The sequence below is a fragment of the Histoplasma capsulatum genome, genomic scaffold (genome assembly GCF_000149585.1).
Source record: "Histoplasma capsulatum NAm1 scaffold_2 genomic scaffold, whole genome shotgun sequence".
NCBI lineage: Eukaryota > Fungi > Ascomycota > Eurotiomycetes > Onygenales > Ajellomycetaceae > Histoplasma > Histoplasma mississippiense.
Window position 1 is genome coordinate 1,354,329 of NW_001813981.1, and position 25,665 is coordinate 1,379,993.

The window sequence follows — 25,665 nt, forward strand, 5'->3', positions numbered from 1 at the left end:
ACAAAGCAAAGTCGAAACGAGGTTTGCTAGAAGGGAGGAGGATAGAGAGAGCCACATCACATTGCCCGGCCCAGTCAAGTCCCATTGGAGTAGAATATCTGTTTAGCTGCGCGTCACTATTTGGCTGGCTGCGTTTTTGGATTGAGAGGAAGGAGCACCATGTAACCGAAGCAGATAAATGCTATTTGGAGATGACGAATGGAAAATGATGTGAATGCAATCAATCAAGTAGAAGTTGATGCAGTGAGGGTTTTTAAAAAGAGTGGATGGAAAAGGAAAAGATAGCTTAAAAGGAGGGGGAGGGGGGGGGGGGGGGAAAGAGGAGAAAAAAGTAAGTCAAACTACTTGAACCCAAGTGATTGGCATAAAAGTAACGTAAACGAAGTGAAAGAAAAATTATGATGCAAGTGCAGGAAGAAGCAAAGCATAAAAGGAACGCCATGAGCAAATAGGAAAAAAAAAAAAAAAAATAGATAACGGAAAAAACTATAACCGGCCAGCACGACCGTCAAATGCTAAAGGGCCAAGATCGTTCCGTGGCGTCAATGGGGTATCTTCGAACATATCATTACCACCTGCACCTGCACCGCCACCGACATTATCACCATGCCGGGGTTGCTGTGGTCGACGACCATCGGGAGGCCGCAAGCATTGGGGTATGTCGATGTTGGAACTGCGAATGATCGTCTCGCCGAATCCATGGCCCGCCGCCTCGTTTCTTATTCCATTTGCCATACCTACATCCGGAGTATTAAGGTCCGCATTCGCGGTCGAGTTCGTTCGCCTCGGAACTCCGTTTCCGGCTCGTGGGGTGGCTAAAGGGGTCTCATCAAGGTTCATCATGTCGACTGCAGCGGCTAGGTTGTCATGGTCTTCACTTGTCTGCCTATGATGGTTATGGCCATTCGGCGACGAAGCGGATCTCTCGCCTGTAGATTTGGCGGCGGCGGAGTTTGTGGTTGCGGCAGTTGTGTTGTCGGGAGAACCCTGTGCAGGCTGGTCTTGGGACTTGAGAGGCTCCGGATACGTCTCGTCCTCAAAGGGGTCGTTCGAATCGTCTACCTCTGCACTGAGATCTGTATATGCACGGCAGTTTGGGCATTGGAACATGGGGTATTCTGGTGTGTGGATGAGGCGATGTATGCACTTGTAATGCCAGACATGAGCACAAGCCGCCATAAAAAGGCATTGATAGGGACGCTGCGAAATCACATTAGTCTGAAGAAACGGCTCCAAGTCCGATACGGGAAGGGGGCCCCACGTACCAGAACCGAACCAAGACATATGGAACATTCCCTGCTACCCGCATAATCTGCCGCGTTCTTGCCCTTCCCCAGGTTATTGATTAGAGCCGCTGTATTTTTGCTGTTGGTATTGCATCTGTCAGTGTGAACTCTTTCCCACACTCCGAAAAATACCGGTGTAGGAAACAAAAAAAAAAATACAATGGAGAATGAACACAACATACTTAAATTCATTTGCTTGTTGCTGCCAAGTCCGATTGCATTCGATTCGCATCCGTACACATCTGAAAATCATCTCCTCGCCGCCCCTGAAATCAATTCCTAATTGCAGAATATCGCCATCTCTCACGGCATAGAGCCGCGAAGCCATGTTGGGTTGGCTTAGGCGCATGTGGTTCAAGAAAGTTCCCGAGGAGCTCCCTACATCCCGAATATGCCATTGGCCATTAACGAAGGAAAACTCGCAGTGTCTCCTGCTCACGACTTTGGATTTAAAGCCAATTGGGGCATCGGATGGTTCTGTTGGATTGTGGACAGCAATCCCATCACGCTCGGAATACCGCCCCACTCGAATTACAGAAGACTCAGTCGGCAGGGTTCGTGAAGTGGTTGTGAAAGGTAGCGAGGGTCGTGAGTTCTGATGGGGGTCTTGATATGCATAGAAACGTATGGCGGGCTTTGGGGGATCGGATTTCAAACAGAGATCTGGGGAGGACCGCAAAGGAGAAGCGCCTGCTCGTCTGCTGGGAGACTCCATATTCCCTGGCGTCGTGATTCGGGTCGTACCAGTCGAGTGTTCGGGAGTGGTTTCACTGCGATTCCGGGAAGCTGACGGCGACGGCGACAGGTGTTGCAACTGGTCCTGGCTGGCTCCGGATACATCCATGCGTACTATGTTCCGATGTCGTGTCATGCCGGATGCTGGTCCCGGCTCCGATGGCTCCAGGTCGTTAGACGGGATAGAGTGTGAAGAAGCAGATGACGAGGGGGGGTGCGAATGGTCTGAGCTGGAGGAGCTCTCACTTTGCGCGGAGAGGTTGGTAGGTAGCCTTGAAGGGTCAGGCTCGGGACATGGGTGACGAGTAGGAGGTGACCGGGTGAGAGAAGCTGTAGTAGTGGTAGCAGTGGTAGAAGTAGCTGCAACAGTCGCAGTCGTCGTCGTCGTCGTCGCCGTCGGAGTAGTTGTAGCAGCACCAGTAGCAGTTGCATCAGCAGCCGCAGTATCTATAGGAGGAGCAGTGTCTGTGGCAGACAAGGCTGGAGGAGCAGTGGAATGCAATGACAGGCCAACAGCCCGCGTCAGGCTGTTTCGATACGAGCGGTGGCTACTGCTAGCTGAGTTGCCAGACAGGTGGGAGTGAGTGTACGCCCGGAGGTTGCTCAAGCGGCGCAGACGACTGGGGCGCGAGCACGAGGACGAGGGCTCAGGGGAGGGGACTCTGGCAGCAGTGGCGGGAGAGGACATAGACATGAGCTTGCACTCGAGAGTGGGCTGGCGCTAAACGATTCTTGCTGCTGCTGCCGCTGCTGCTGTTTCGGTTGCTGCCGTCGTCGTCCTTGTAGATATAGCTGTTCCTGAGGGAAAGGTGGTAACTTCCACGTACTGTACTCCGTACCCTGTACAAAGCGCGGGATAGATCCTCGTGTGAGGCGGACTGTGTTGATGGGTATTTGATCGATCAACCAAAATCGGTGGCTGGGCGCAATTTGGGATTTAGGAAGAAGACGGCACAAAGCGGGAGAAAAGACCAGAGCAAAGACACACAGGAAACCTGCAGTCAGAAGGTGACAGTCCCGCCGGAGAGCGTGAGGGCGAGGAGGACGAGGCTGGAGGGGAGTGCGATCTTGTATGAAGAGTTGCGAGTATTTAGGATCGATGTCTCTGGATGGAATGGGATTCGGTCTGCAGCCAAGGGACCGGGCGGGCAAAACTTAAATGGATCTCGAGGCAACGCGCACAATAGCAGCTACAGCAGCGGTGGATTTATATTTACAGCCGTTCGTTTTTATCAATTATTATTGTTGTTTCTCTTTCATTGTCTTCGCGGGCCGTTTGACGTTGAACAGCGTCTATATATCCGGTCTGGTTGGCGATGTGATCGTCTGCAAGGTATTATATTCATAGTATCGAATAATTACCAGCGGCTGCAGCTGCCTCTGGTCCGTACAATGGACAGACAGATCAAGGGCATGGAAAAAGGACTGCGCCGTTCTTCGACCTCGATGGCTAAATTCTTTTACCTTGTTGGATAGGTTACAGTGCTGATCGTTGAGCGAGAATATAAAGGCCTTCTTCCTCCCTAGAACAAAGGGCCCAACCAACCAAGCAACGATGCGCATCGCTGGGAACGTTCCGCGCTTCCAGTGATTGATTGAATCAGTCAAGTCAACCGAAAAGCTATGTGGGAAAAAAAAAAATCAAAAAAAAAAAAAAAAAAAAAACAAAAACAAAAAAAAAAACAAGCAGAGATACACCCTGATTCCCGGTTATTCATTCTCATTTCTGTCTGGCCCCCCTCAGTGGGCCAAGAATTGGTAGCAAAAATATACAGCATATCGCCTGAGAGAAGAGAAAAGTATGTACGGAGTAGTTGCCAACCCGGTGAAGAGCTGCTAAACAACCGGGCTGCTACTAGCCTGCCAGCTGCCCGGCGACGGGCCTGTCTCCGCCTGTCGCTGGCTCTCCCTGGGCTGTCAATGCTGTCATCCGGGTATCAAGCTCATCAACTGACCGGTACAACTGTGCACACATTCTGGATCCGCCACTCTTAGCGTGAGACATCCCCAGCCAATGGATGGAACACTGATTCTAGGAGGGATTGCGTGGAGAGTCGGTATCGCTGGTATTGAGGAGAATCATACCACCTTTTTGTTCTCCTTTTTACAAGCATGCTTCATGTCGCATTCTTGAGAACTTGAATTCGTGCTGAGCTAGCCAGCGAAATATAACTAGTTAGTCAACTAACTAAATAACTAACTAGCGAACTATAGCTTTGACCAGAGTAAGTGCTCGTAGTGGATTTGTAGAGGTCAGTAGCCAGAGCGATCTGAGGATTGGATAAGAATTGACAAGTCAATTTTCACAAAAACATAAGAGACTCATCTCATGAACAACATCTTAACCATCTTTTATCAAATATGTATCTGCCTCGTCGGCGATTCTTGGCGCTTTTTGGCACATTCAAGGATATACTTTAGCATGTTTCTCTTTCATCAAGTTTATAACAACGCTGTCACTCTACCCTGATTCATTTAGGCTTGCCTCTTCGTCAATATTGAGACCTCGCAATGGAGCTTGTAGACGTTGATGTGGCTGAGATCGTCTTCATCTAGCAGACAGGGACTCTTGCTGTCAGAGGAAATGACTGCGTTGTGAAGGTGGTTTTAGTCAGTGGCTTGAACCTCCTGCAGATGTATTTTCTCTGACACTTTCTACAGCACCATGGTCAAGGCCCCAAACAGCCGTTGGGACCCAAAGCACCGTGAAACAAATATCCTTATCTGTGAATCCGCCTTTTACCGACGCTTGACGCAAGTCAAAATTTGTGCCCAGGGTATATAACTCATCAGTTCTATAGAATAAATGAAAATATTGATCCCAGAGAATATCTGTCCCACCTTAGGCATTTTGTCAACGACGAATACCCACCCACAGCCATTCTCTTGCAATACATTCCTAACATGAAGGAGCTTAAATGGACTGAGTATGAGGAAAGAAGAAGGCAAAATTTTGCTGGTGGACTGAATGCGATCTATGACGCGCTAGTCTTTTTTGATGACCTTTATCCTAGGGATATGATGGTTGTGGACGGGAATCTAGAAAGGGTAATCTGGCTAGATTTTGACAGGGCACAAACGTTTAATGGACATCTTTCAGGGAGGCAGAAGGAATTGATTGCATTTGATAAAGAGCCCCGTGGCCGAGATGGCTAATTTCATAGTTTGTTTCCTTCCCCCCCCTGCACAGTTATGCTCACTGTTAACTATTTACAGAAACATGATTTTGAGACAGAGCAGTTCGATAACACACGGCAGTACTATCGGCGACCGAGGAACACGGGGATGGCAGAGCTAATGACTTAATTGCGCGGGTTGTTTTATGGATATAAAGGCCAGACTTGGCATCCTTCTGATCAAAACGCCGACAGTTTGTATATCAATGCTGCTCTTCTTGCATGACATTTAGCGCCAAGGACCATGAGCAGCCAAGAAACCCCTTTAAACCCCTTTAAACCCCTTTAAAACCCCCACGACCACGCACGTACACAACAATCAACGAGCCTCGCTGAATGCAATCCGGAGTCTCACAAAAGGATCAGGACAACAAATGGTGCAAGGCGTTCTGACCACAGTGAAGAAAAAAAAGGCCCAGAAGATCCTTAAAAGTCGACGTCAAATTCCAATGGATACCCAGCCCCAGCGGGATTTTTGGACAAGACGTGGCAGATGAACTCGCGAAACTATCAGTCCACCCACGACCAACCCCACCATTTCAAGACTGGTTCTACCCCAGCCAGAAATATAGCCGCAGCAAACTGACACAAGACTGGCTGAAGGAATAGACATCGACTCGACACTGCCTGCCACTCATTCTCGCCGCTTGCTAATATGCATCGCTCCTGAGAATCTCGGCACAGATCTGTGACCAATGTGGGTGTGGAACTAGGGAGAAATTTCTACATGTGTAGACTGTCCAAAACTTCGCCAACAATGTTGGAAACAACGCCAAAGAACTAACTGGGAGCAGATCCAATAAACTCTCACCTATTCTTGGAGGCAAACTATTAATCCACGTAGAGGGAGATATAAAACAGAAAATTACAGAGGAGGAACTAGAGCAGTTGTATCCTGCATGTCCGGCAAAGGGAGAGGTCGGGGCGAACGAACTAATCAATCACTCACTCAATCAACCAGCTAAGGTTTGAATACTACCCGGGAAAAAATAGTCGTAAGGAGCTCAAAAAAGGATGCTTTGCTCATTTAAATCGCATGATAGGTCTGTCACATCCTCGAAGTGCCTGTATGACATCACAAACATCTGGGTACATCACCATATTGTGCGATGGTTGATTAATCTGTTGGCTTACAGTAAAATGAGCCTCAAAGTTGCTGAGTGTGGTTCAAATATTCAGCTCAGCTGGGAAATCTTTCGACGTGGGTCAACCTCCCTCCCAACACCACGGCATGGGATTGGGAAGAGAATGATGCGTGAACAGAATGATGCGTGAACAGAATGATGCACGCAGCCGAATGTATATTAATTAAATATCCCTGGTTGTTGACTCCACGCGGCACTGGATCGGCCCGTCAACCTTTTCTAGATTTTAACTCAATGGTGAGCTAATGTGCTAGCTAGCATCCTCTATTTCCGAGAATTAAACTCAACCTTGATCCACACTTGTACTTTGTTGCCATCGCTATCATGAATATTTTGAAAGGCTTACATGTACTTACTCCCAACTGCCACCCGACAAATGCCAACCACGCGGGGCCACATTAGGAAGCTATCAGAAGAGTAACACCAAAAGTACCGTCCAGGCGGGTATCAACCTACAAGGTTGGGCGATGTGTGTTATGGAAAGTATCAGGTTATGGCCATTCTACAATGTGGTTAGGATATCGCCTTTTCCTCTCTGTAATTTCCTGACCGATAAACTGTGAACCAAAGGACCAATGGAATTGTTTGCCTTGAAAATCCCGCAAGCTGTATGACCTCGACATGCTACGGGTTCATGACAAATGATGGCTATACGCACCGCGGGAAAGGGCATATTTTCAGCCCTGCTGATGATTTTCGGGCCGCACGGAGATCATATAAATCTGCCTAGTGCAGGAGGCAACCAGCTCAGATACCTGTGCCGAATGGTCAGGCGGATTGCGAAGCAGCTCTTACTTGCACTTGCTTATCTCCACAGTTCTTGCGGCATAGTCCAAACCGGTCGGTAACGCTTTTTATTATTATTATTCCTACACCGCCGGACCTAGAAAAAGTATGCGAGAAAAGCCATGCAGCAGACACACCACTGCTGGCCTAAAAGCCCGCCTGTGGTTGCCTTCACCACCACCCAACATGCTACAAGCATCATCTGGAGTGCCACCACAAACCACCCTCAGGTCATCCTCTGATTGTCAGGTTTGTAACCTTTGATTAACTCAAAGCAGAAGGCTAAGATTTGAACATATATTGAACCAGGGAACATTCTTATTGAGATGCATGAAAACACGCTGATTGCCCTGCCTGCCCTACCGTCGGATGTATTCAAACTGTCGGAGTTTTACATGGCTTCTGAGCCTCTCCCGATGTGAATAGCGATTTTTCAAGCATTGATGTTTAGTTAGCCGATTTTGGTACCGGTAAGCGAGCTCTGCAAGATCTCTATATATGTGATATTTTAGGTATCCGACAGTGGTAAAGCTACCTGGGTTGATAGGCACCTGACGGAGTTTATCCAGCCTCGATGCCTACGAGCACCCGAGGTTTCACTGGAGGCAAAATGGGATGCGGGTACCGACATATGGAATGCTCGATGTGTTGTGGATATTTAAGAATCCAATCCACTAAACACATTTTAGCTAAAACAGGCTCTAGACCTATGATGTTTTCGCAGGAAAGTACCTGTTTGATAGCCGTCCAAGTGCAGCGGGGTCTTATGTCCCTGACTATCATTTGTCCCATATGATTACTCTTTTCGGCCGCTTTCCCAGAGACCTACTCAATAGAGGCCAATTATCAGGCAAATATTTTGACTCGAAAGGCAATAACTGCACAATCACTGTTTCAGTAGAATTGCCTGATAAAAATTGTGATAGGTAGTTAGTCTTAAGGGCACCCCCAGCATGTCCGGATACTCATTTGGTGGGTTCATTGAAAACAAGAGCTTTTACTCCAATCAGGAGAAGAAAGATTTTGTCCAGTTCCTCCAATCTATGCTTGTTCTTGCACCGGAAGAGCGAAAGCCCGCTCATTTGTTGCTTGAGGAGTCGTGGTTAAACAAAGTATATAGCTGAAGCTTGCCTTTCTGAAGCTGTTTCTGTTTTTTGAACCTTCCTTTAACGCATAGTTATATGAATCCTCGCGGATCATGTTGGGGTAAATCGAGCTGCACTTGATTATTGGCACAATCGACCATTGGCACCTAGAACTGTCCAAGTTACCCCCTGGGACGTGTCTATCACGCCCACTTGAAGCCTGTGTCAGTTCAAAATTGTAGTTGTCTTGCTCTGCAATGCCGCATTTTGCCTTGTTTAGCAATTATATTGCATACAAGCTGAAGCCATGGCTTGATGATCCTTGGATTGTTACTCCGTACTTTCAGCCCCTTGCTGCCTAGTCATATCTTTAATTAGTTATAAAGCGAGACTAAAGCTCGTCATTGCGCTTGATAAAGCGTGCTACCAAGTTCTTGGTAAATTTTTGGTATTTAGGATTTTCTCGTGTCCTCTCTTGATAAAAAGTTTTGGCCAAATACGCAACAGTAGATTACAGTGGATGAAGGACACCTTCAGCCATTGATAGGATCAAGTCGCTGGCCACCCCATTTCGCAGCCTCAGAACGTCTTGTTCGCAGCAATCGGAGGTCTCCCTGAGTATATATTCATTTGTGAATAATTAGATCAAAATTTCAAAGCCACACACCAGTCGGTGTGATGCTGTAAATCCATCATTGCGTCTATAGTTCTTTTTGTCAAGCGTAAAAGCCAACAACCAGGACTAAAATTGAAGCATGGATTTCTCCAGGGTGAATATACAGGCCCACTCACTACTGTAGTGCCCCTTAAATGGATATCATACACGTTATACTGTCATTCAACTTTCACGGCAAATTCTGAGAGGTTATTCCTGAGTATTTGAATTTGCTGCATTTCCTTCTGGCCTGGCCTCAAAACATGTAACTGACTAGAAAATGCCGAGAAATTCTTAAATAGGTGTTATACTCTCTGATCAGATACACATCTATAATTGAGTGACAAGAATCATAATAATCATAATCATAAAAGAGAGTTTCTATCGATAATGCGCATTAGAGGCACATATCTTGTGAATATCTTTCTAAGAGGACGAGAATGGAGGAATAATAACAACATTTACAAGGACACATTAGGTGGGTGGGTATATCGATAATTATATACAGAGAAAAAAAAGGACATAGAAAATTCCCGAGCGCTGAGAGATCCGGATAAACATCCTGGCACGTCCAAGCCTCGGGTCAAAAGAAGCATACGCATTAGGCCGTCACAAAATCGTGGTTGACAGTGCTATAGACATGTCTCCCCATAGTTTAAGACGAGTATAATACTGACACGCCGACACTCTTCCATCCATATGAGCTTAATCCGCCAGCAGCGCCGACGCCGCCCGCAGCAGATGAGGACGCATATGACAGCGACGAGCGCGGCGTTGGCCCCAGCGCAACACCAGCACTCACAAGCAGTTCTTTAACCCGGCCCTCCCAGAGCGCGCGGATATTCCAAGACTGGTCAACCCGGACCTTAATTACCGAATCGGATGCATGGGGGCTCCGTTGGTGATGGTAGTTGTCCCGCCGAGGAGGGGGGAGATCATCACACTCGCGATTCCGGGAGGGTGCAGTGTCGGGCAAGCCCATTTTGCGTCTCGCCCAGGTCAAATCATCAACGGCAAACAGAGGGGAATCTCTCTGTGACTTGTCGTCGTGGAGTCTATTGTTGCTGCTGCGTCGCCATAATTCGCAGCCGGCTACCATCTCACTCTCCCAGCTGTAAACGTTGAAGCCGAAACGGGAACTGAAGGAGACGTTTGGAGAGGCGAGGAGTGAATATGTGGTTGACATGGAACCGGTTAGGGGTGTTAATGTCAATGTCAGGGTGTAAGGAAAGGTGAAATGGGGACTTTCGGTTGCGGCAGGTAAAGTTGTGAATCGCAGGCCGGTGGATAGACCTACGACAGACGAAACAGGAGAGTAATACGCCTCTGCACCCGCTGAAAGGAGAGAGAGTAGGGGCCGGCATGATTCCCGTGCGGGATCTCCCTGTTGATTTTGCTTCCTGGGATCGGGTCCGAAATTCCAGAGTCCCTTGAACCCAAATAATGCATTGTCCGTACTAAACAGAAATTCCGAGCTGTATTTTCCGGTGTCGTGGAGTATCTGTGTTACCAACGCCGCTTGAGGCGCGGACTTTGGCGTGGATGCGCGGCTCGAACAAAATGCAAGAGAGAGTTGGGTGGTAGGAGATAAACGACGGAGAAATAACCCTGTGAGCGTAGTTGGAGGCGGTAGATGTAATGTCGCATGTAATAACGTGGGTTTTTTCTTTAGGATCCCTTGGGTGTCGCCGATTGCAAGATCCCCATCTCGACCGTCTACTGTGGGGAGCCCGGGGGGAAGAGAAGGAGCGCTGATTTGCCGATACCCTGGAACAAGTTTACGGAGAGGAATCAAAGTACCCCGACTGGGGGTATCACGAAGTGGAACTGTTGTGAATAGATAGGATATGGAGCCATCGATCAAGCCAACGGTACCGAGGGTATATGTCGTTGCAAAGTGGGGAGTTGAGAGGGATGATAGATTAACTTTCAGCCGTTCCGGCGTAGAGAAATCGAGGAGGGCTGTGACAATGATATAAGCGAACTGCACGTTCTGTACATCATGCTACACGGAAAAATTGCAGCAGAAATCTTTGCGACAACATACCATTCGCCGTCATCGTCAGCTGTGAGTAAGAATTGTCGCGGTTCCATTTCGAGGCATCAGAGAAGGCAAACTGGATGTAGTCCAGAAAGTCAAGCATTTCGGAAATAAAGAGACCGTTAGCAGCGATCTCTGTGGGTCATTCGTCCTGGCTGGGGCCGCCATGTATATATGTATATAAGCAATGGTAAATATACAGAGTGCCTATTGCATCTCTTTGTCCGTCTTGTTCACAATCGCCTCCGTCGACTCTGTTGGTTATCTGTTGGTTATCGTTCGATCTCAGCGCCAAAAGACGTTCAACGTCAGATATATGCTTATCTAATCATAGCTGTTTTCCCAGCCTGGACTAGTCAGCAGGATAATAGGAAATTCTACAAAGTCAGTTAATAAAAAGTCGGAGAGGAAAATAATATATATTGTTCATATTTCCTTTCATGAACTCGATTTCTCACACTCTAAAGCGTGCCATTTCTGCAGATACGGACTTACACACACACGCGCACATTATTGCCCAAGATGCCTGTCTCCAAGAGGGCGCGGGTGGTCCATGAGTCCAAAGTCACCAAAAAGTCCCACAAGGAACAGACCAGACGGCTGTTCGCTAATATTCAAACGGCTGTCACTCAATATGACCATTTATTTTTGTTCTCAGTGGATAATATGAGAAATACATATTTAAAGGATGTCCGCAGCGAGTTTGCTGATTCTCGGTATGTATATCTTTCCTCCCACCCCAAAAGATTATTTTCATTACTATCACCTTTTCCCCTCTTCGTCAAAAATATAATACACGCATGTGGGAGAAGCCTTCTAACAAGCCACCAGCCTCTTCTTCGGAAAAACAAAAGTAATGGCCGTCGCCCTCGGTAACACCCCAGAGACTGCCTGTGCCCCAAATCTCGAAAAACTAGCCCCTTACCTGACCGGCGCCGTCGGCCTCCTCTTCACTTCCCGATCTCCACAATCCGTCCTCGATTTCTTCGACTCATTCCACCCCACCGACTTCGCGCGCGCGGGAGCCGTCGCCCCCCGCTCCTTCACAATCCCCAGCGGCATCGTGTATTCGCAGGCCGGCGAGGTGTCCAGCAGCCTGGACGCGCCGCTCAGCCACACTATTGAGCCGACGTTGAGGAAGCTCGGTGTGCCAACGCGACTGATCGGGGGCAAAGTTGTGTTGGAGATGGATGGGGACGGGTATCAGGTGTGTAAAGCTGGGGAGACCTTGGATTCAAGGCAGACGACGTTGTTGAAGATTTTTGGGGTTGCGGTTGCGGAGTTTAGGGTTGAGATGAAAGCACAGTGGAACAGGGAGGATGGGTCTATTGTCATTTTGGACAGGAAAGATCACGATATGGAGGGTTGACCTTTTACGGGTTGGTTGGTTTGTTTGAGGATAGAGGGTTTGTTTCATTGATGAAATGAATGGAAAGATAGAACGGGATATCTTGCCATGGCATGATTATGGAGTTGGAGTAAAGGCATTTCTTTCTTTTTTCATTCATTCATTCATTTTTTATTTAACTCTGAAATCTTTCTATTTGATCTGCTGTCTTCATGGGATTCCTTTTTGCAAATTCCACTTTGGGGCTTAATGAAGTACGAAAATTATAGAATCGAAAAAAATTCCCTATATCAAATAAACGATGATCGCTACTCTCTCCCTCTACTAAGTTCCAAATTACCTTTCATGAGAGATGCTCAATGTGAGTAAAAGTCAACGCAAAGTAGAATAATCATAGATATCAAGACAGACAAATGAATATAAAAGCAACCACGAGCAAACAGAGCTATTCGCACATCATGCGAAAGCTTAATGCGAGGAATATTTGGACTGGCCAAATAGCCTTACCCGATCTTACCTCAGCCTTCCTTCAGATGCACTTATTCTTGCTCTTTCCCCCTGCTTTCTCGTTTTCTTCCACAATCGTTCCAGCCGCCCTAAAATACATACTTACCCACCGATACAACCAAGGTCGAAACGAACAAAGGACAGTGACAGCGGAAATTTCGGAGCCCATCAGGTACTAGGAAGAATGGAGAAAATAAGAAAATTATACAAAGCCATCCAAATCGACCGGACCGGTGTGACCTAAGGGTAAGTCACGCTCGAAGCATGGCTACAGATCGATTGTTGGCGAAAGAAAAATTATGAAAAGTGTTGCTGCGTGCGGGGACGGTAATTCGCATGGTTGTTATGCCGGCGAGAAGAAGAATTTATGGCAATACCAGACTAACGGATAATAACTGTTCACGAATACCTCGACCTTACCCTGGAAGGACGAAATGAGTCAAAGAGAAAATCGAGGAACTGAAGATACCCACCAACAAACCGTTGTTGTAAAATGAGAATATAGGGTGTTCAGTATCTCCTTTTGCTGCGGGGGTCATCGTATTCGTCGCCTTCATGATATCGTTTTCGAGAATACTCATCATCCCGTCGTCCATACCTTTCTCTGTCTCTATCACGATCACGGTCTCTGTCTCGGTAATCGCGATCCCTATCCCGTTCTCCTCCCCTACCACGATCTCCACCACGGTCCCTGTCCCGGTCCCCTTTCCCGATCACGGTCACGGTCACGGTCCCCAAATCCATCACGAGGTCTTACCGGCTCACGATTGCTTCCCGTTATTCCACGAGACTCCCGTTCATGCCTGCTACCTCCGCGATGTCCTGCTCTATCATCGAAGGCGTTGCCTCGTCTAGCATCACCATACCCACCCATACTATCGTGCCCATTCGCACCGCCTCCATAACCTCCACTACGTCCCCCGCCTGGGCCTGAAGGCGCATTCGGTGGTGGCTGACCACCCACTCCATTAGAGGCGCCAAATCCGCTGCGACCGCCGGGGCCGCCTTGGTATCCAATACCACCTCGTTCACCGAATCCACGGTCACCACCACGGAACCCACCACGGAATCCACCTCTCCCACCAAAGCCACCACCGCGGAATCCACCGGGTCCGGACGGAGCAAAACCCCCAGGCCCCATCGGACGCGCTGGCATGGATTTCGTATATCCTCTCCCACCGAGACCGCCGCCAAACCGACGAGGTTTCCAACCTTTCACTGTACGACCTCGCTCAACATCGACCAACACGCGACGGTCTTTGATACGGATACCGTCTGTCACTTTGTAGGCCGCTAAACGGACCGATTAAATTTCCGGTAGCATTAGTTATGGATCTCATTACCTTCGACATCACTCTACAAGGGATTATTGAGGGGTCATCGAAAGAGAAAGAACCAAAGAAACCACTAGGAAAGTTGATGGATGGGGAAAGGGGAAGGGGAGGGAGAGGGAGAGGGGGAGCGTGTTTTGTAGCGCTGGGGATTCTGTACCCTTCATGTCTTGCTCACGCTCATAAACGATAAAAGCATAGCCTCTATGTGGCTTTTTAGCGTTATTCTTTGGATTGTGAGTATCTACAACAATGCGAATCTGGTAGATATGTATATACAAGTGTTAGCTCTTACTCTCCCTTTTTATTCCAAGTAGCACTATAAGTTATGGAATGAGTACAAACCCGTTCAATAGGTCCAAAACGGCCAAACTCCCGTTCCAGATCAGCTTCTGTAACATCGTAGCTAAGACGTGACACGAATAGCGTCTTAAAGGCATCGCCCCGGACTTGGGGGTCATTATTAGGGTTATCTGTCAGGTGCGAAAATATAAAGCGCGTTAGCAAGACGTGATTGGTAGCTGGTATCGAAAGAGATTTCAGCCTTAAGAATTCGGGAAACATACATTCCTTAAGACCCTCAGTAAGATGTCTTTCTATATTTAATTTTTTCTCCTCTTTCAGCCTCGCCTTGCGCTGAAGCCAGCTCTCAGTGGCATTGTAAGGGACTTCTTCATCATATTTACGTAGCTCATCGAGGAACTGGGCCACTCCACCGATATTGCTTGGTTTGATGTCATCTGGGGCGCGGTCCGAAGGTGGGATATAACGCAGGGGAGGACGAGGCGCGAAGAGCGCGAGGAGGTTTGGTGGAAGCTTGTCCGTCATGGCTCATTGACTCGAGGCGCTCTCTCTTCAGATATTAGGACGACTGTATCTTCCCCACCCCTTATCTGTTAGGGAGATTTGGCACGCCCAAAAGATAGCAACTTAGCAAGTGGAGAGAGATGATGTCAAAATAGACAGATATCGTTTGGTGGTTGCAGTTGGATCCTTTGGGTTATTTTCAGAAGTCTGCTTACTATATCGGGGCTAGTTGGTAAATTTCTACATGACTAAGTCGTATGTCCGGTAACAGCCAATCAGCGCCTATCAATGTCTTTACGCATCAAAACCTCTTTGCATGGTGGAATAGCGAAACAATAACCGCTGCAATGCCTATCCAGGGAATCAGAACAGTCGCCGCTAGCCGAGTATGTGTTTTCTTCGCTTTACCTTCCACGGTAAGAGACTAATTGAACTTTGACGGCCCAGAATGGCGTAGGTGCTTTTATCCTCCAGTGCAAGCGGCTCGACTTTCATTATTGCGACTGGGCCGGTAGCTCAAAAGGGATGAAGTGAGTTGCTTCCAAAGCCTCCAGAGAAAGAAAGAAAAGTGAAAAGCAGCACAAAGTCCATTACGGCAGGACTCCGCTCATTTCTCGTCTCTTGAAAGTTCTAAGCTGATAAACCCGTCTCTTTTCAGTGCATTCCTCAAATATACCCTCCCCTCCTTCGCTGCCGCAAACCCACAGATAGAAATCCGCGTATCTCCCCGGCCAAAGAAGCACCCAGTGATCAAAGGCCACTACATCAACGGCCGTGAAAAAGCAATATGCGTCCGCAATCTTGAGAAAGAGCAGATCCTCGCGAAGGCTCTGCTACTCAAGGAGGCCAGTGGGGAGAAGCTGAAAAGAGTTAGGAAGCCCGTGTCCAGTTTGAATGAGAGTGTAAGGGGTATTTGGAGTCCTTATCATGGGGATGTCAAGACGATATGATCAGAGACGGATATGATAGGATTACGAATGGATGCTTGTTTGAGGACGGGCGGCTCCGGTGTTTTTATGGAGGATTCGTGGACCAGTATGGCCAGTATCCGAACCATTGTGCATGGCTATTTATTTTATCACTTTACATTTATTTCGTCGTTTAATATGGGAGTATATTTGCTCTGTTATGGATTGGATCGGTGGGCCACATACACTTTTGGCATTTCTTGAATTTCTTAATATGTATGTATAATAGAAGCTTTGAAATAAATGTCACTAGGCTCCTTTTGACGAGGGATTGCATCTTTAGTCGTCGTTTATCAGTTTTTTTAACCAGCCTTGTGCAGTCCGATTCCGGAATTGCAGCAATCAGATGCTCCTGCAACCAAGTAAAACTTCATCAGATCTAAGAAATGATAGGAAGTCATTATTTATCACCGCAGCTAAAGACGTTTGAATTATTTCTTTAAAATCCTAGGTGTGCCCCGCTCCATATAATAAAGCATATGTACAAGTCGTTATACAATTCCAAAGATACCGTCGCTATGCTTCAATACAAGGAAACCGAAGAGGAAAAATAAATGCCAAAAAGGGAATAAAATGGGGGAAAATAGAGAGGGAGGGCTAGAGGTAGATTTGAAACATCGCACGTGGTTGGCTAATTGTTTTGCCACAGTCGGCCACCACGCATTTTGCAAATGGTTTTGTTTTTGGTGAGCTGGCACTGTCTGTTCGCTTTCTTGAGCGGGCTCGGTATTTCGTACATTGACCACAGTAAACCTAAGAATGTTGTTAGCATTAAGCTAAGGGCCGTAAACGATAACCCGCTACAGAAAACCAAAGGAGGAATCAATCGTACATGTCCACATGGCTTAGCCACCCATATCTGTTTCCTCACTGCATCATCGCCGGTCCCTAGCTCATGGTCACAGTTTGGACAAACCACAATCTCATTCTCCCCGACAGTCCTTGTAAAACCTGGAGGTGGAGCTGCTGGAGCCACATATGCTGGCGTTCGCCGTGTCTCGCCGGCACCAAATCCAGTCGTCCTGTAATCCAACTCAATGGGGAAATCATCTTCTAATTCGCCCTGAATGGGCTGTTCCCCGATCCAAAACGGAGCAATGTTGGTAGGAAGGGCACGCGCAAGGTTACGGTTCCTGAGGCCCATTTCTTCTCGAATTGTTTCCTGCCGCTGGAGGTATGACGAAGGGGGCCCGCTCCCGCGAATTCTCCTAATCATATCCACAAGGCTCGAGCCTCTTAAGTGGGGAGGCGCGTCTTGATTTCGATGACGAATCCCATTCTGGCGGGTTTCTTCTGCTGGGCGTATTTGAGTGCCTAAGAACTGTACTTCTGGGCTCGAAAAGTGATTGGGCTCGTTTACAGTTGATGACTCTTCATCCAAATCAACAACATCTGCCATGATGTTTCTTCCGAATCGCGGTGGGCGTGATCTACGGCCTGCTGGTTGTCTTAGAGGCGTTTGAGGGCCTCTGTCTGACAGAATGTTATCCGGCTCATCTGTCAAATCAATGACATTTTCCTGATACGGAGGGGGCGGAGGGGAGGAGGTTGGTGTTGATGCGGATGCCATAATCGGTCTTCTGAAATCGTAGCCGTCGCCTGGGAATCTCATCTGTGGGAGGGGTGGCAGTGTTGGTCGATGAGTAGAGAAAGAACGGGTCCCATGATTCGAACCAGATGGCTCTGCATAATCCCATGGGGATGTACTTCTACTGTGAGAATGTGACTCTATCATCTCATGGTGAGGTCTCTAGAATAGATCACAAAAGAGAATGATTAGCGGGTGATGACATATCGCAGCAGTTGTGGTTAAAGATGGCAGTCGCGGCAACCCAGGGTGGCGGAAGTGACGAGGAGAGGAAGATGCCTACTTTTCTCGGCTGTCGGACAGCCAAAAGCTGAATATTCGGGTCTCCATTCATGATAAATATCAGACTAGAAGGGGAGGAGTAAAAGGAGTGGTTGGTCGTGAGGCGGTTGCATGGGCGAGGGGTTGAGAGAAGTGTTGTCAAGGTCATATGTGTTGGTTAGTGTCGAGCGGGTCGTCCAACCAGTGGCAATCAACAGGCTGCAGTAAAATCACCACAATGGACACGCTGACAGTGGTTCAAAGGGTTTAAGGGTCTATTGCGGTTAAAATCGCGGCTTATATCCATCAAATCTCTAAAAGGGACCCCTGTTGGGAATGGATTTTAATGATGTTGACAAAACAACATGTAATTATTGACTAAAATCCCGGGCGCCAACAATTTCACGAACAACGAGGTATGAAATAGTAAGTTAGAGTACAGATGACTAAAGAAAGATAATCCTGTGATCATGGCTTTGCTTCCACCACCGTAAGGACGCCATCGCCGTTCAGCGTCACAATCCCTTGAGCCGATTTTCTCCACTCTACTGCAACCGTGGGTACCGCGCTTCGCAGAGGCTCTGACCATTTTTTGGATGCTTTGGAATATTGCTGTACCGTCACTCCATTCGGCCCGCCAGTCAATAAAAATTGTCCAGTATAGTCCCAACTGATGGAATCTACGCGGTTTCCCGTTTCTAGCACTTTGATCTCCGCCGACTTGCGCAAATCCCATATTGAAACTGTTGAAGAGTTTTCAGTCACAGATGCTAGCCACGTGCCGTTCTCTGAGAAGAACAGAGCCTTGAGTGGGCCGCCGGCCGTGAAATTAGCTGCCCTTGTTCCGCTTTTGACATCGAAAATTTTAATCTGGCCGTCGGTACCACCAGCAGCGACAAGATGGCCATCAGGGTGGAATTTAACACAAGTTAAGGCTGCAGGAGAGAATTAGCTGTCGCAAAAATACATATTTCATGGGATAACACGTACCAGCATCGCTGTAAATTTGGGTGATGACAGAATTGGCAGCAAGGTCGTAGAGAACATAGCTTTTATCCACGCCCACAGACGCAATGATGTCGCCCGTAGCGTGCGTTACCAGTGAAGTTACTTTGCCAGCATGTGAATTGAAGCTGGCAACCTCCGTGCCATTCTCAAATATCTTCACTGCGCCAGTCGAAGTCGCAACAGCCGCTTTGTCCCCTATCCATACTGCATCCGTTACAGCACCGTCAACTTTCAGCGACGATACTATCCGCTTCTCAGCCAGTGAATATATCCCAGCTACTCCATCAACACCTCCGACCAACACGAGATTACCGGATTGATCGAGGGATAAGGACTTCCCGCCTGGGTAGATAGCATCAGAGCTATCCGTCGGTTTATACTCTTGTATCGTTTCTCCTGTGGCCCATTCATCTGGAACAGTCCGTTTGCGACGTGTTTTCGATAATCTATGCTACATTAATGCCGATCCCAATGACAGATTAAATAAGCAAAAGTAAACATACTGCTCTTGTGTAGCTTCTATCCTAGCAATAACAGCAGGTGGCAGCCCAGTGCTATCTACTTGCATAGCATCGCCATTGCTGTGAACGCGACCTGCACCGACAGATACTTTCGACAAGGCGTCGCGAGCCTCATCTCTTTCCTTTGTCAGTCTTGCAATTACCCTGACGGCCGCATCTTGTTGGTAAAGGGCTGTGCTGAGTTCCTGTCGAGTCTGAGCCAGAGTTTGTTTCAAAGTATATGTTTCGAGTGCGAGCGCATCCCATTCTTCCTGGAAAACGCCTAGGAGGGACGGAATAGATGTGAGGGTAGGCGGACGTGGTCGAACTATGCGCGCGGTTTTGAGTTCTACCAGGTCCTCGACAGTAAGGTCCTCTCCACTAACTGGGTCTTTGCCATTCTCTGAGATGTATGCCTCGATAAGACGCTTCTCGAAAACATTACCTGCATCAATGTTTGTATATTAGCTGGAGTTTGAAGCCTAGGGATGAAGAGTTACGTACCGCTCTTTCGTGAAACAACAGGCACCTGTGGAGCTTCTCCGGAGACTGCGTGGAGATGTTAGCGACTTTCAAGACGGCCAACAACAGCGAAAAGTAGACTCACTTGCGCACAGCATGGTTGATGGACTTGCTCAGTCAGGGAATTGGCGTTAAGAGGGTCTCCAAGGAGCTGTCAAAGTAAATTCGTGGTTACTGATGTGCATTTGCAGGGGCCGGAACTCAAGTGGCTCCGTTCCGGAAATAGATAAGCATGTTGCCCCTGGCAAAAACACGAAACGCTTGACTGTTCGACCGGGAAGTTTGCTTTATCGTTGCTAAGACTTATATGACTTTATCTATCAATTCTTATATTCTAGTCCCAAACCGATCGCGGATAACCACGTCGCCGAGTAGGATGAGTTTGGATCTAAAGATATGATCAGTATTCCAACACTCAGCCCTTTCCAACCCTGACATTTAAGTCCGCAAGGGTCATCTGGTCCGCATGTTCATCTACATATCATGAGTTTCAATACGAAGCATTTGAGTTATGGTACACTTTACCTTGATTCCAGAACCCTTTCAATCTACTTCTTCTAATAGCAATATAGAGAAAAACGAGCCTACATTTCTTCGAAAATTAAGAAGCGAATACGGCGATGGCAGTGGCGTTCGCAACGGCAGACCAAATCCACGTCCTACTAAGAAGAAGGATGCTGATGATGACGACGCCCCTACCTACGTGGACGAGGAAAATAACGAGGTAATTTCCAAAGAGGAATATGATGCGTTGATGAGAGGTGACGGCGATAACAAAGTCGCAAAAGACTCTGGAACTATTGGGAATGAGGATGAGGAAACTAAGTCAGCAAACTATGATGGAAACGACGATGCACAAGGAGAATTGCAAAGTTCCCAGGCCAAACAAAAACAGCATTTTGCCGGGATTGGTGGCGCTAAAAAGCGAAAGCAAGCCAAAGTAATTGGAGAAGATACAGCTGAAGAAGCCTCCCGAAACGCTCCAACATCGCGGAAACCGAAAGCGAAAAAGATAATTAAGCTATCATTTGACGATGACGACTAGCTATTCTATATTCAGCGGCAGGAAAACCTTAGTGCTTACTCAATGAATTTGCGGCTGGGAGCGGACGGCAAGTTTTGGGCTCTGTCTCAGAGAGATACTACTAGCATGAACCAGAGAGTGGTGTCTGAGTATATATAAAACCAGCTCTTCTCTTACTTTGCTTCCATCACGTCATCCTATCTTCAACGTGAAGGCAAGCCAAGAGAGGAATATAGCCGATTGCAACAGCACCTTTGGTTATGAGACATTCGAATGCACATAGCATAGGGAAGAGTATGCAATGCTTCATCTTTCATCAAAGACGGATGACTTCGTCAACAGAATGAGAGTAAGCTAATATTGATATTCTGTAAAAATTGAAGATATTTAATTTCCATAAAATGGCTGACCGTGCCACAATATTCCGCTTAGTAAACGAGCAATATCTTTTGGTGTCGTGGATTTAGTCGACCGTTTGTGAATCGCCAGCCAGGTCAACATGTCCCAACACCATGCCAACATTGGAACTGCCAGAAGGCATCATTAGAATCAATTAGAGAACGCCTTCTGAGGAGATCATGATAGGGGTGGGTAACGCCGGTCATTGAATCCTCCACCCTATCATCAAGAGGTTTATCATATTCCACTTGTGATAATCAAACAGAGTAGATAGATTGATGAGAAATTGAGAGGATGCAAGGTGTTTCGTGTAGATAATGAGTTGCCTCTTCATTTAGATAGTAACAATTCATTTCTAAGCAATCAAAACTTTCAAAACTCTTCTCCAATATCTTATTATCTACCTTTATATTCTTGCGATCTTTTGCATAGGTAATTTGCTCACTGATTAAGTAGATAATCAATGCTCATTTCTCATGGCATCGCGATAGATTACTACGGTGGACCATGCGGTCTCACAGCGCACAGTGTCGTCGTGCAACTGACTAATCCTCCATATAAAGTGCAAAACACTCAGCATAAAAATTGGCCTGCACCAAAGTTAGAACTATCCCAATATATTCTGTTTGATTTGACATATATGATATGATTTGGGAGACTAAGAGAAGTGGATGTCAGTGCTTGGATTTGTGAACACCTGCTACCCTGACTGAGCAGCGAGTGGGTACGTGGTACTGCCCATCTTTGCTTGCAGTTCCTCCCCTCCTGCTAAACGTTATCCTCTGAAAAGTACTCAATGTATGTTTGGGGTGACCAGATTCCCCAATGCCTGTAGTTAATTTGGGTGATCTTGTCCGCCTTCAGCAGAAGGCGGAGGATATTAGAAATGCATGCCTCCCCTTCCCCGCTGTCAAGCACCCTCTGTCATAATCCACAACCCATATATTAGATTTGGGCATGGGCTGACATTTCTAGCAGATATGTATCCTTGCACATGTCGTAAGTGACTTGAATGTCCACGCTATTTGGGGAACAATTTTTGAGATGAGTTCTACTATAGGATCACGGGAAAACGTCCTTGACGGACAGTCTGATTGCTACAAATGGCATCATTTCGCCGAAGATGGCTGGGAAAATCCGCTACCTGGACTCCCGCCCAGATGAGCAATTACGCGGAATTACCATGGAGTCATCTGCCATATCGCTTTATTTTTCTATGCTTAGAAGAGCATCCAAAGACGCAGACCCTGAACAAAAAGAATACCTAATCAATTTAATCGACTCGCCAGGCCATATCGATTTCAGCAGCGAAGTTTCCACAGCTTCTCGACTATGCGACGGCGCCCTTGTTTTAGTGGATGCCGTCGAAGGTGTTTGCAGCCAAACCGTCACTGTGTTGCGGCACACATGGGTTGAGCATCTAAAGCCAATCCTTGTTATCAATAAACTAGATCGATTGGTTACAGAGTTGAAAATGACTCCCACAGAGGCATATTTACATCTCAGCAAAGTGTTGGAGCAAGTGAATGCTGTCATTGGAAGCTTCTATCAAGGAGAGCGGATGGAGGAGGATTTACAGTGGCGAGAGAAAATGGAAGAACGAGTAAACGCAGCGGCTACCAAGGAGAATGGACGGACAAAGCAGCTGCCGGATAACATGGATGAGGCAATCTCGCAGGCTGAGTCAACTGAAAGTCAATTCGAAGAACCCGATGATGAAGATCTTTATTTTTCTCCAGAAAAAAATAACGTCATTTTCTGCAGCGCAACTGACAGATGGGCATTTACGATACGGCAATTTGCTGGATTGTATGAGAAAAAGCTTGGATTTAAAAGATCGCTTTTAGAAAAGTTTCTATGGGGAAATTTCTACCTCGATCCGAAAACCAAACGAGTGATTGGGCAAAAACATCTAAAGGGGAGAAAGTTGAAGCCGTTGTTTGTCCAACTTGTTCTGGACACTATATGGGCAGTTTACAATGCAACGACGGGTGGAGGGCAAGGAAAAGGGTAAGGGTTATTCTTCGTCTCCAGTAAATGCATATAAACTAACAGATATTTACCAGCGATTCCGCACTTTTGGAAAAAATCACTAAATCACTAGGGATTGCTATCCCAGCCCATGTGTTGCGTTCACGAGATCCAAGGAATATTCTTATCGCGGTATTTTCCTCGTGGCTTCCGTTATCTACAGCAGTTTTAGTGTCTGTGATAGAATACCTTCCGAGCCCTCCAGTTGCGCAGGCAGCAAGGCTTCCAGACATGATTGAAGACTCCCCTGGCTCTGAGGCTATCAGCCCCCATGTTCGGGACGCAATGGTAAATTTCAAAGCAGGAAAGAATGACCCTGTTGTGGCCTACGTCAGCAAAATGGTTTCTATACCTGAAAGTGAACTCCCTCAAAATACACGGCGATCTGGAGGTATGTTAAGCCCGGAGGAAGCACGAGAAATGGCACGAAAGAAACGAGATGAGATAGCGAAATTAGAGGCACAGAGCAGCGGAGAAAAAGGGGCGGATAGCTTCGCCCAAATAACATCCGCTCTCCAAGATGCCAGCGTGGAAGATAGTGTGAAAGAGAAGGAAGGTCCAGAGCACCTCATTGGCTTTGCACGCCTCTATTCTGGCACACTTTCTGTTGGAGATTCCATCTACGTTATCCCTCCCAAGTTTTCACCATCACACCCCCATGCATCACCTGTCCCACAAAAAGCGGAAGTAAAAGCTCTTTACTTGTTTATGGGACGAAACCTAGAAAACCTGCAGAGTGTCCCGGCTGGTGTTGTGTTTGGAATCGCTGGTATGGAAGGCCATGTCCTCAAAACCGGAACACTTTGCAGTCAACTGGAGGGAGCCGTGAACCTAGCAGGAGTCACATTGTCCAGCCCTCCTATCGTTCGAGTTGCTCTCGAACCTGTCAATCCCTCCGATTTGAATAAAATGATCAATGGTCTAAAGCTACTAGAAAAAAGCGATCCTTGTGCGGTGTATGAAGTTCTTCCGAGTGGAGAGCACGTCATTCTCACTGCTGGGGAGCTCCATCTCGAACGGTGCCTTAAAGATTTACGAGAACGTTTTGCCAAATGCGAAATCCAAGCTGGAGAAGCCATTGTGCCTTATCGCGAAACTACGATAAATGCGCCCGAGATGTCACCGCCAAAGAACCCCGACCTACCCCGAGGAACAGTTCTGAATGTTTCAGCATCAAAGCAACTGACTATCCAGTTGAGGATATTCCCACTACCTGCGGAGGTCATTGAGTTCTTAACCAAGCATGCAGCTACAATCAAACGATTCTACTCGGAAAAAAGGACAGTAACCAATACCACTTTAGAACAAAACAATATGCATAACGATATAGATGATCAAGGTAATATCAACAGCGGCGACACGGCAGCTAGGAGGATCCTTTCACTTGAGGAATTCAAGAAAGAGCTGCAAAATGCTTTCGATGAATCCAAAGTCGACAAGGATATGTGGAAGGATGTCGTGGATAGAATTGTCGAGTTTGGTCCGAGACGGATAGGCCCTAACATCCTCGTCGACTCCACATCTACGAGCTCATGTGATAAATTGTGAGTGCGAAATCGAACATATCCATCTGACATCAAAGACACTGGCTAACAATTCAATGTTTCCCCCCCAATATTCCAGGCTCCTCGACACCGCGAACCGAAGCTCTCAAATCCAAGAGACACGACAAACCAACTCACAAGCCTCAGCAGATCACCAGCGGCGAAGCATGGGCCTATTTTCCGATAAGATCTCTTATGCATTCCAACTCGCCACTGCTCAGGGACCTCTCTGCAGCGAACCTATCCAGGGCATTGCCGTATTGATCGAGGACGTCTCCGTCACCAAGACGGGAGAGGAAGAGCTTGGCCGTTTTACTGGTGAAGTAATAAAATCCGCGCGAGACGCTGTCTGGCAAGGCTTCCTCGACTGGAGTCCCAGACTGCTCTTAGCCATGTACAGTTGCGAGATCCAAGCATCTAGTAAGTTGAAATTGCACCGCAGCCATTACCACCCATGCGTCACCCGGACAACAGAGTCCCACTACATTGTCCAAAAATCGAAGAATGGAATTAAAAAGAAAATAATAATAATAATAATAATAATAATAACAACAATAATAATAAAATAAATAAAGCCTCCCCAAAAATACTAACATCTCTTCCACCTCAACAGCCGAAGTCCTCGGCCGCGTCTACGGTGTTATAACACGACGACGAGGCCGTATCCTCTCCGAGACCATGAAAGAAGGCACGCCTTTCTTCACCATCCTCTCTCTCCTGCCAGTAGCGGAATCGTTCGGCTTCTCCGACGAGATCCGCAAACGCACCTCCGGCGCCGCCTCGCCACAGCTTATCTTTGCTGGTTTTGAAATGCTGGACGAAGACCCGTTCTGGGTGCCGGCGACTGAGGAAGAACTCGACGCGATCTGGCGTGAGTTGGCAGACTCCGCGTATAGGGTGTGGCGAAGAGGTATATGG

General features: G+C 47.3%; 10 protein-coding genes across 10 annotated transcripts; 4 read left to right on the forward strand and 6 right to left on the reverse strand.

The window, feature by feature from the left end:
• Positions 1-486: 486 nt before the first annotated feature.
• HCAG_02499 (predicted protein) lies at positions 487-2,715 on the reverse strand (the record flags this gene model as incomplete). Its single annotated transcript, XM_001542278.1, has 3 exons — positions 487-1,200; positions 1,266-1,365; positions 1,469-2,715. The coding sequence occupies 3 exons, from the start codon at positions 2,713-2,715 to the stop codon at positions 487-489; spliced, it is 2,061 nt and encodes a 686-aa protein (XP_001542328.1).
• A 4,974-nt stretch (positions 2,716-7,689) lies between these two features.
• Positions 7,690-8,579, reverse strand: HCAG_02500 (predicted protein; the record flags this gene model as incomplete). Its single annotated transcript, XM_001542279.1, has 4 exons — positions 7,690-7,802; positions 7,958-8,035; positions 8,400-8,465; positions 8,555-8,579. 4 exons carry the CDS (start codon positions 8,577-8,579, stop codon positions 7,690-7,692), a joined length of 282 nt encoding a protein of 93 aa, XP_001542329.1.
• Positions 8,580-9,523: 944 nt separating this feature from the next.
• HCAG_02501 (conserved hypothetical protein) lies at positions 9,524-11,012 on the reverse strand (the record flags this gene model as incomplete). The annotated part of the gene is made up of 2 exons (XM_001542280.1): positions 9,524-10,830; positions 10,916-11,012. 2 exons carry the CDS (start codon positions 11,010-11,012, stop codon positions 9,524-9,526), a joined length of 1,404 nt encoding a protein of 467 aa, XP_001542330.1.
• A 419-nt stretch (positions 11,013-11,431) lies between these two features.
• Positions 11,432-12,278, forward strand: HCAG_02502 (mRNA turnover protein MRT4; the record flags this gene model as incomplete). The annotated part of the gene is made up of 2 exons (XM_001542281.1): positions 11,432-11,625; positions 11,741-12,278. 2 exons carry the CDS (start codon positions 11,432-11,434, stop codon positions 12,276-12,278), a joined length of 732 nt encoding a protein of 243 aa, XP_001542331.1.
• A 1,153-nt stretch (positions 12,279-13,431) lies between these two features.
• HCAG_02503 (predicted protein) lies at positions 13,432-14,923 on the reverse strand (the record flags this gene model as incomplete). The annotated part of the gene is made up of 4 exons (XM_001542282.1): positions 13,432-14,057; positions 14,256-14,355; positions 14,441-14,568; positions 14,662-14,923. 4 exons carry the CDS (start codon positions 14,921-14,923, stop codon positions 13,432-13,434), a joined length of 1,116 nt encoding a protein of 371 aa, XP_001542332.1.
• A 326-nt stretch (positions 14,924-15,249) lies between these two features.
• On the forward strand, positions 15,250-15,852 carry HCAG_02504 (mitochondrial 54S ribosomal protein MRPL51; the record flags this gene model as incomplete). Its single annotated transcript, XM_001542283.1, has 3 exons — positions 15,250-15,288; positions 15,350-15,432; positions 15,561-15,852. The coding sequence occupies 3 exons, from the start codon at positions 15,250-15,252 to the stop codon at positions 15,850-15,852; spliced, it is 414 nt and encodes a 137-aa protein (XP_001542333.1).
• A 615-nt stretch (positions 15,853-16,467) lies between these two features.
• HCAG_02505 (predicted protein) lies at positions 16,468-17,792 on the reverse strand (the record flags this gene model as incomplete). Its single annotated transcript, XM_001542284.1, has 3 exons — positions 16,468-16,623; positions 16,703-17,482; positions 17,742-17,792. 3 exons carry the CDS (start codon positions 17,790-17,792, stop codon positions 16,468-16,470), a joined length of 987 nt encoding a protein of 328 aa, XP_001542334.1.
• A 395-nt stretch (positions 17,793-18,187) lies between these two features.
• HCAG_02506 (conserved hypothetical protein) lies at positions 18,188-19,847 on the reverse strand (the record flags this gene model as incomplete). Its single annotated transcript, XM_001542285.1, has 5 exons — positions 18,188-18,654; positions 18,710-19,173; positions 19,231-19,672; positions 19,732-19,776; positions 19,835-19,847. The coding sequence occupies 5 exons, from the start codon at positions 19,845-19,847 to the stop codon at positions 18,188-18,190; spliced, it is 1,431 nt and encodes a 476-aa protein (XP_001542335.1).
• A 385-nt stretch (positions 19,848-20,232) lies between these two features.
• On the forward strand, positions 20,233-20,932 carry HCAG_02507 (conserved hypothetical protein; the record flags this gene model as incomplete). Its single annotated transcript, XM_001542286.1, has 3 exons — positions 20,233-20,263; positions 20,322-20,689; positions 20,810-20,932. The coding sequence occupies 3 exons, from the start codon at positions 20,233-20,235 to the stop codon at positions 20,930-20,932; spliced, it is 522 nt and encodes a 173-aa protein (XP_001542336.1).
• A 1,363-nt stretch (positions 20,933-22,295) lies between these two features.
• HCAG_02508 (hypothetical protein) lies at positions 22,296-25,556 on the forward strand (the record flags this gene model as incomplete). Its single annotated transcript, XM_001542287.1, has 4 exons — positions 22,296-23,182; positions 23,239-24,747; positions 24,827-25,141; positions 25,361-25,556. 4 exons carry the CDS (start codon positions 22,296-22,298, stop codon positions 25,554-25,556), a joined length of 2,907 nt encoding a protein of 968 aa, XP_001542337.1.
• Between the last annotated feature and the right edge of the window lie 109 nt (positions 25,557-25,665).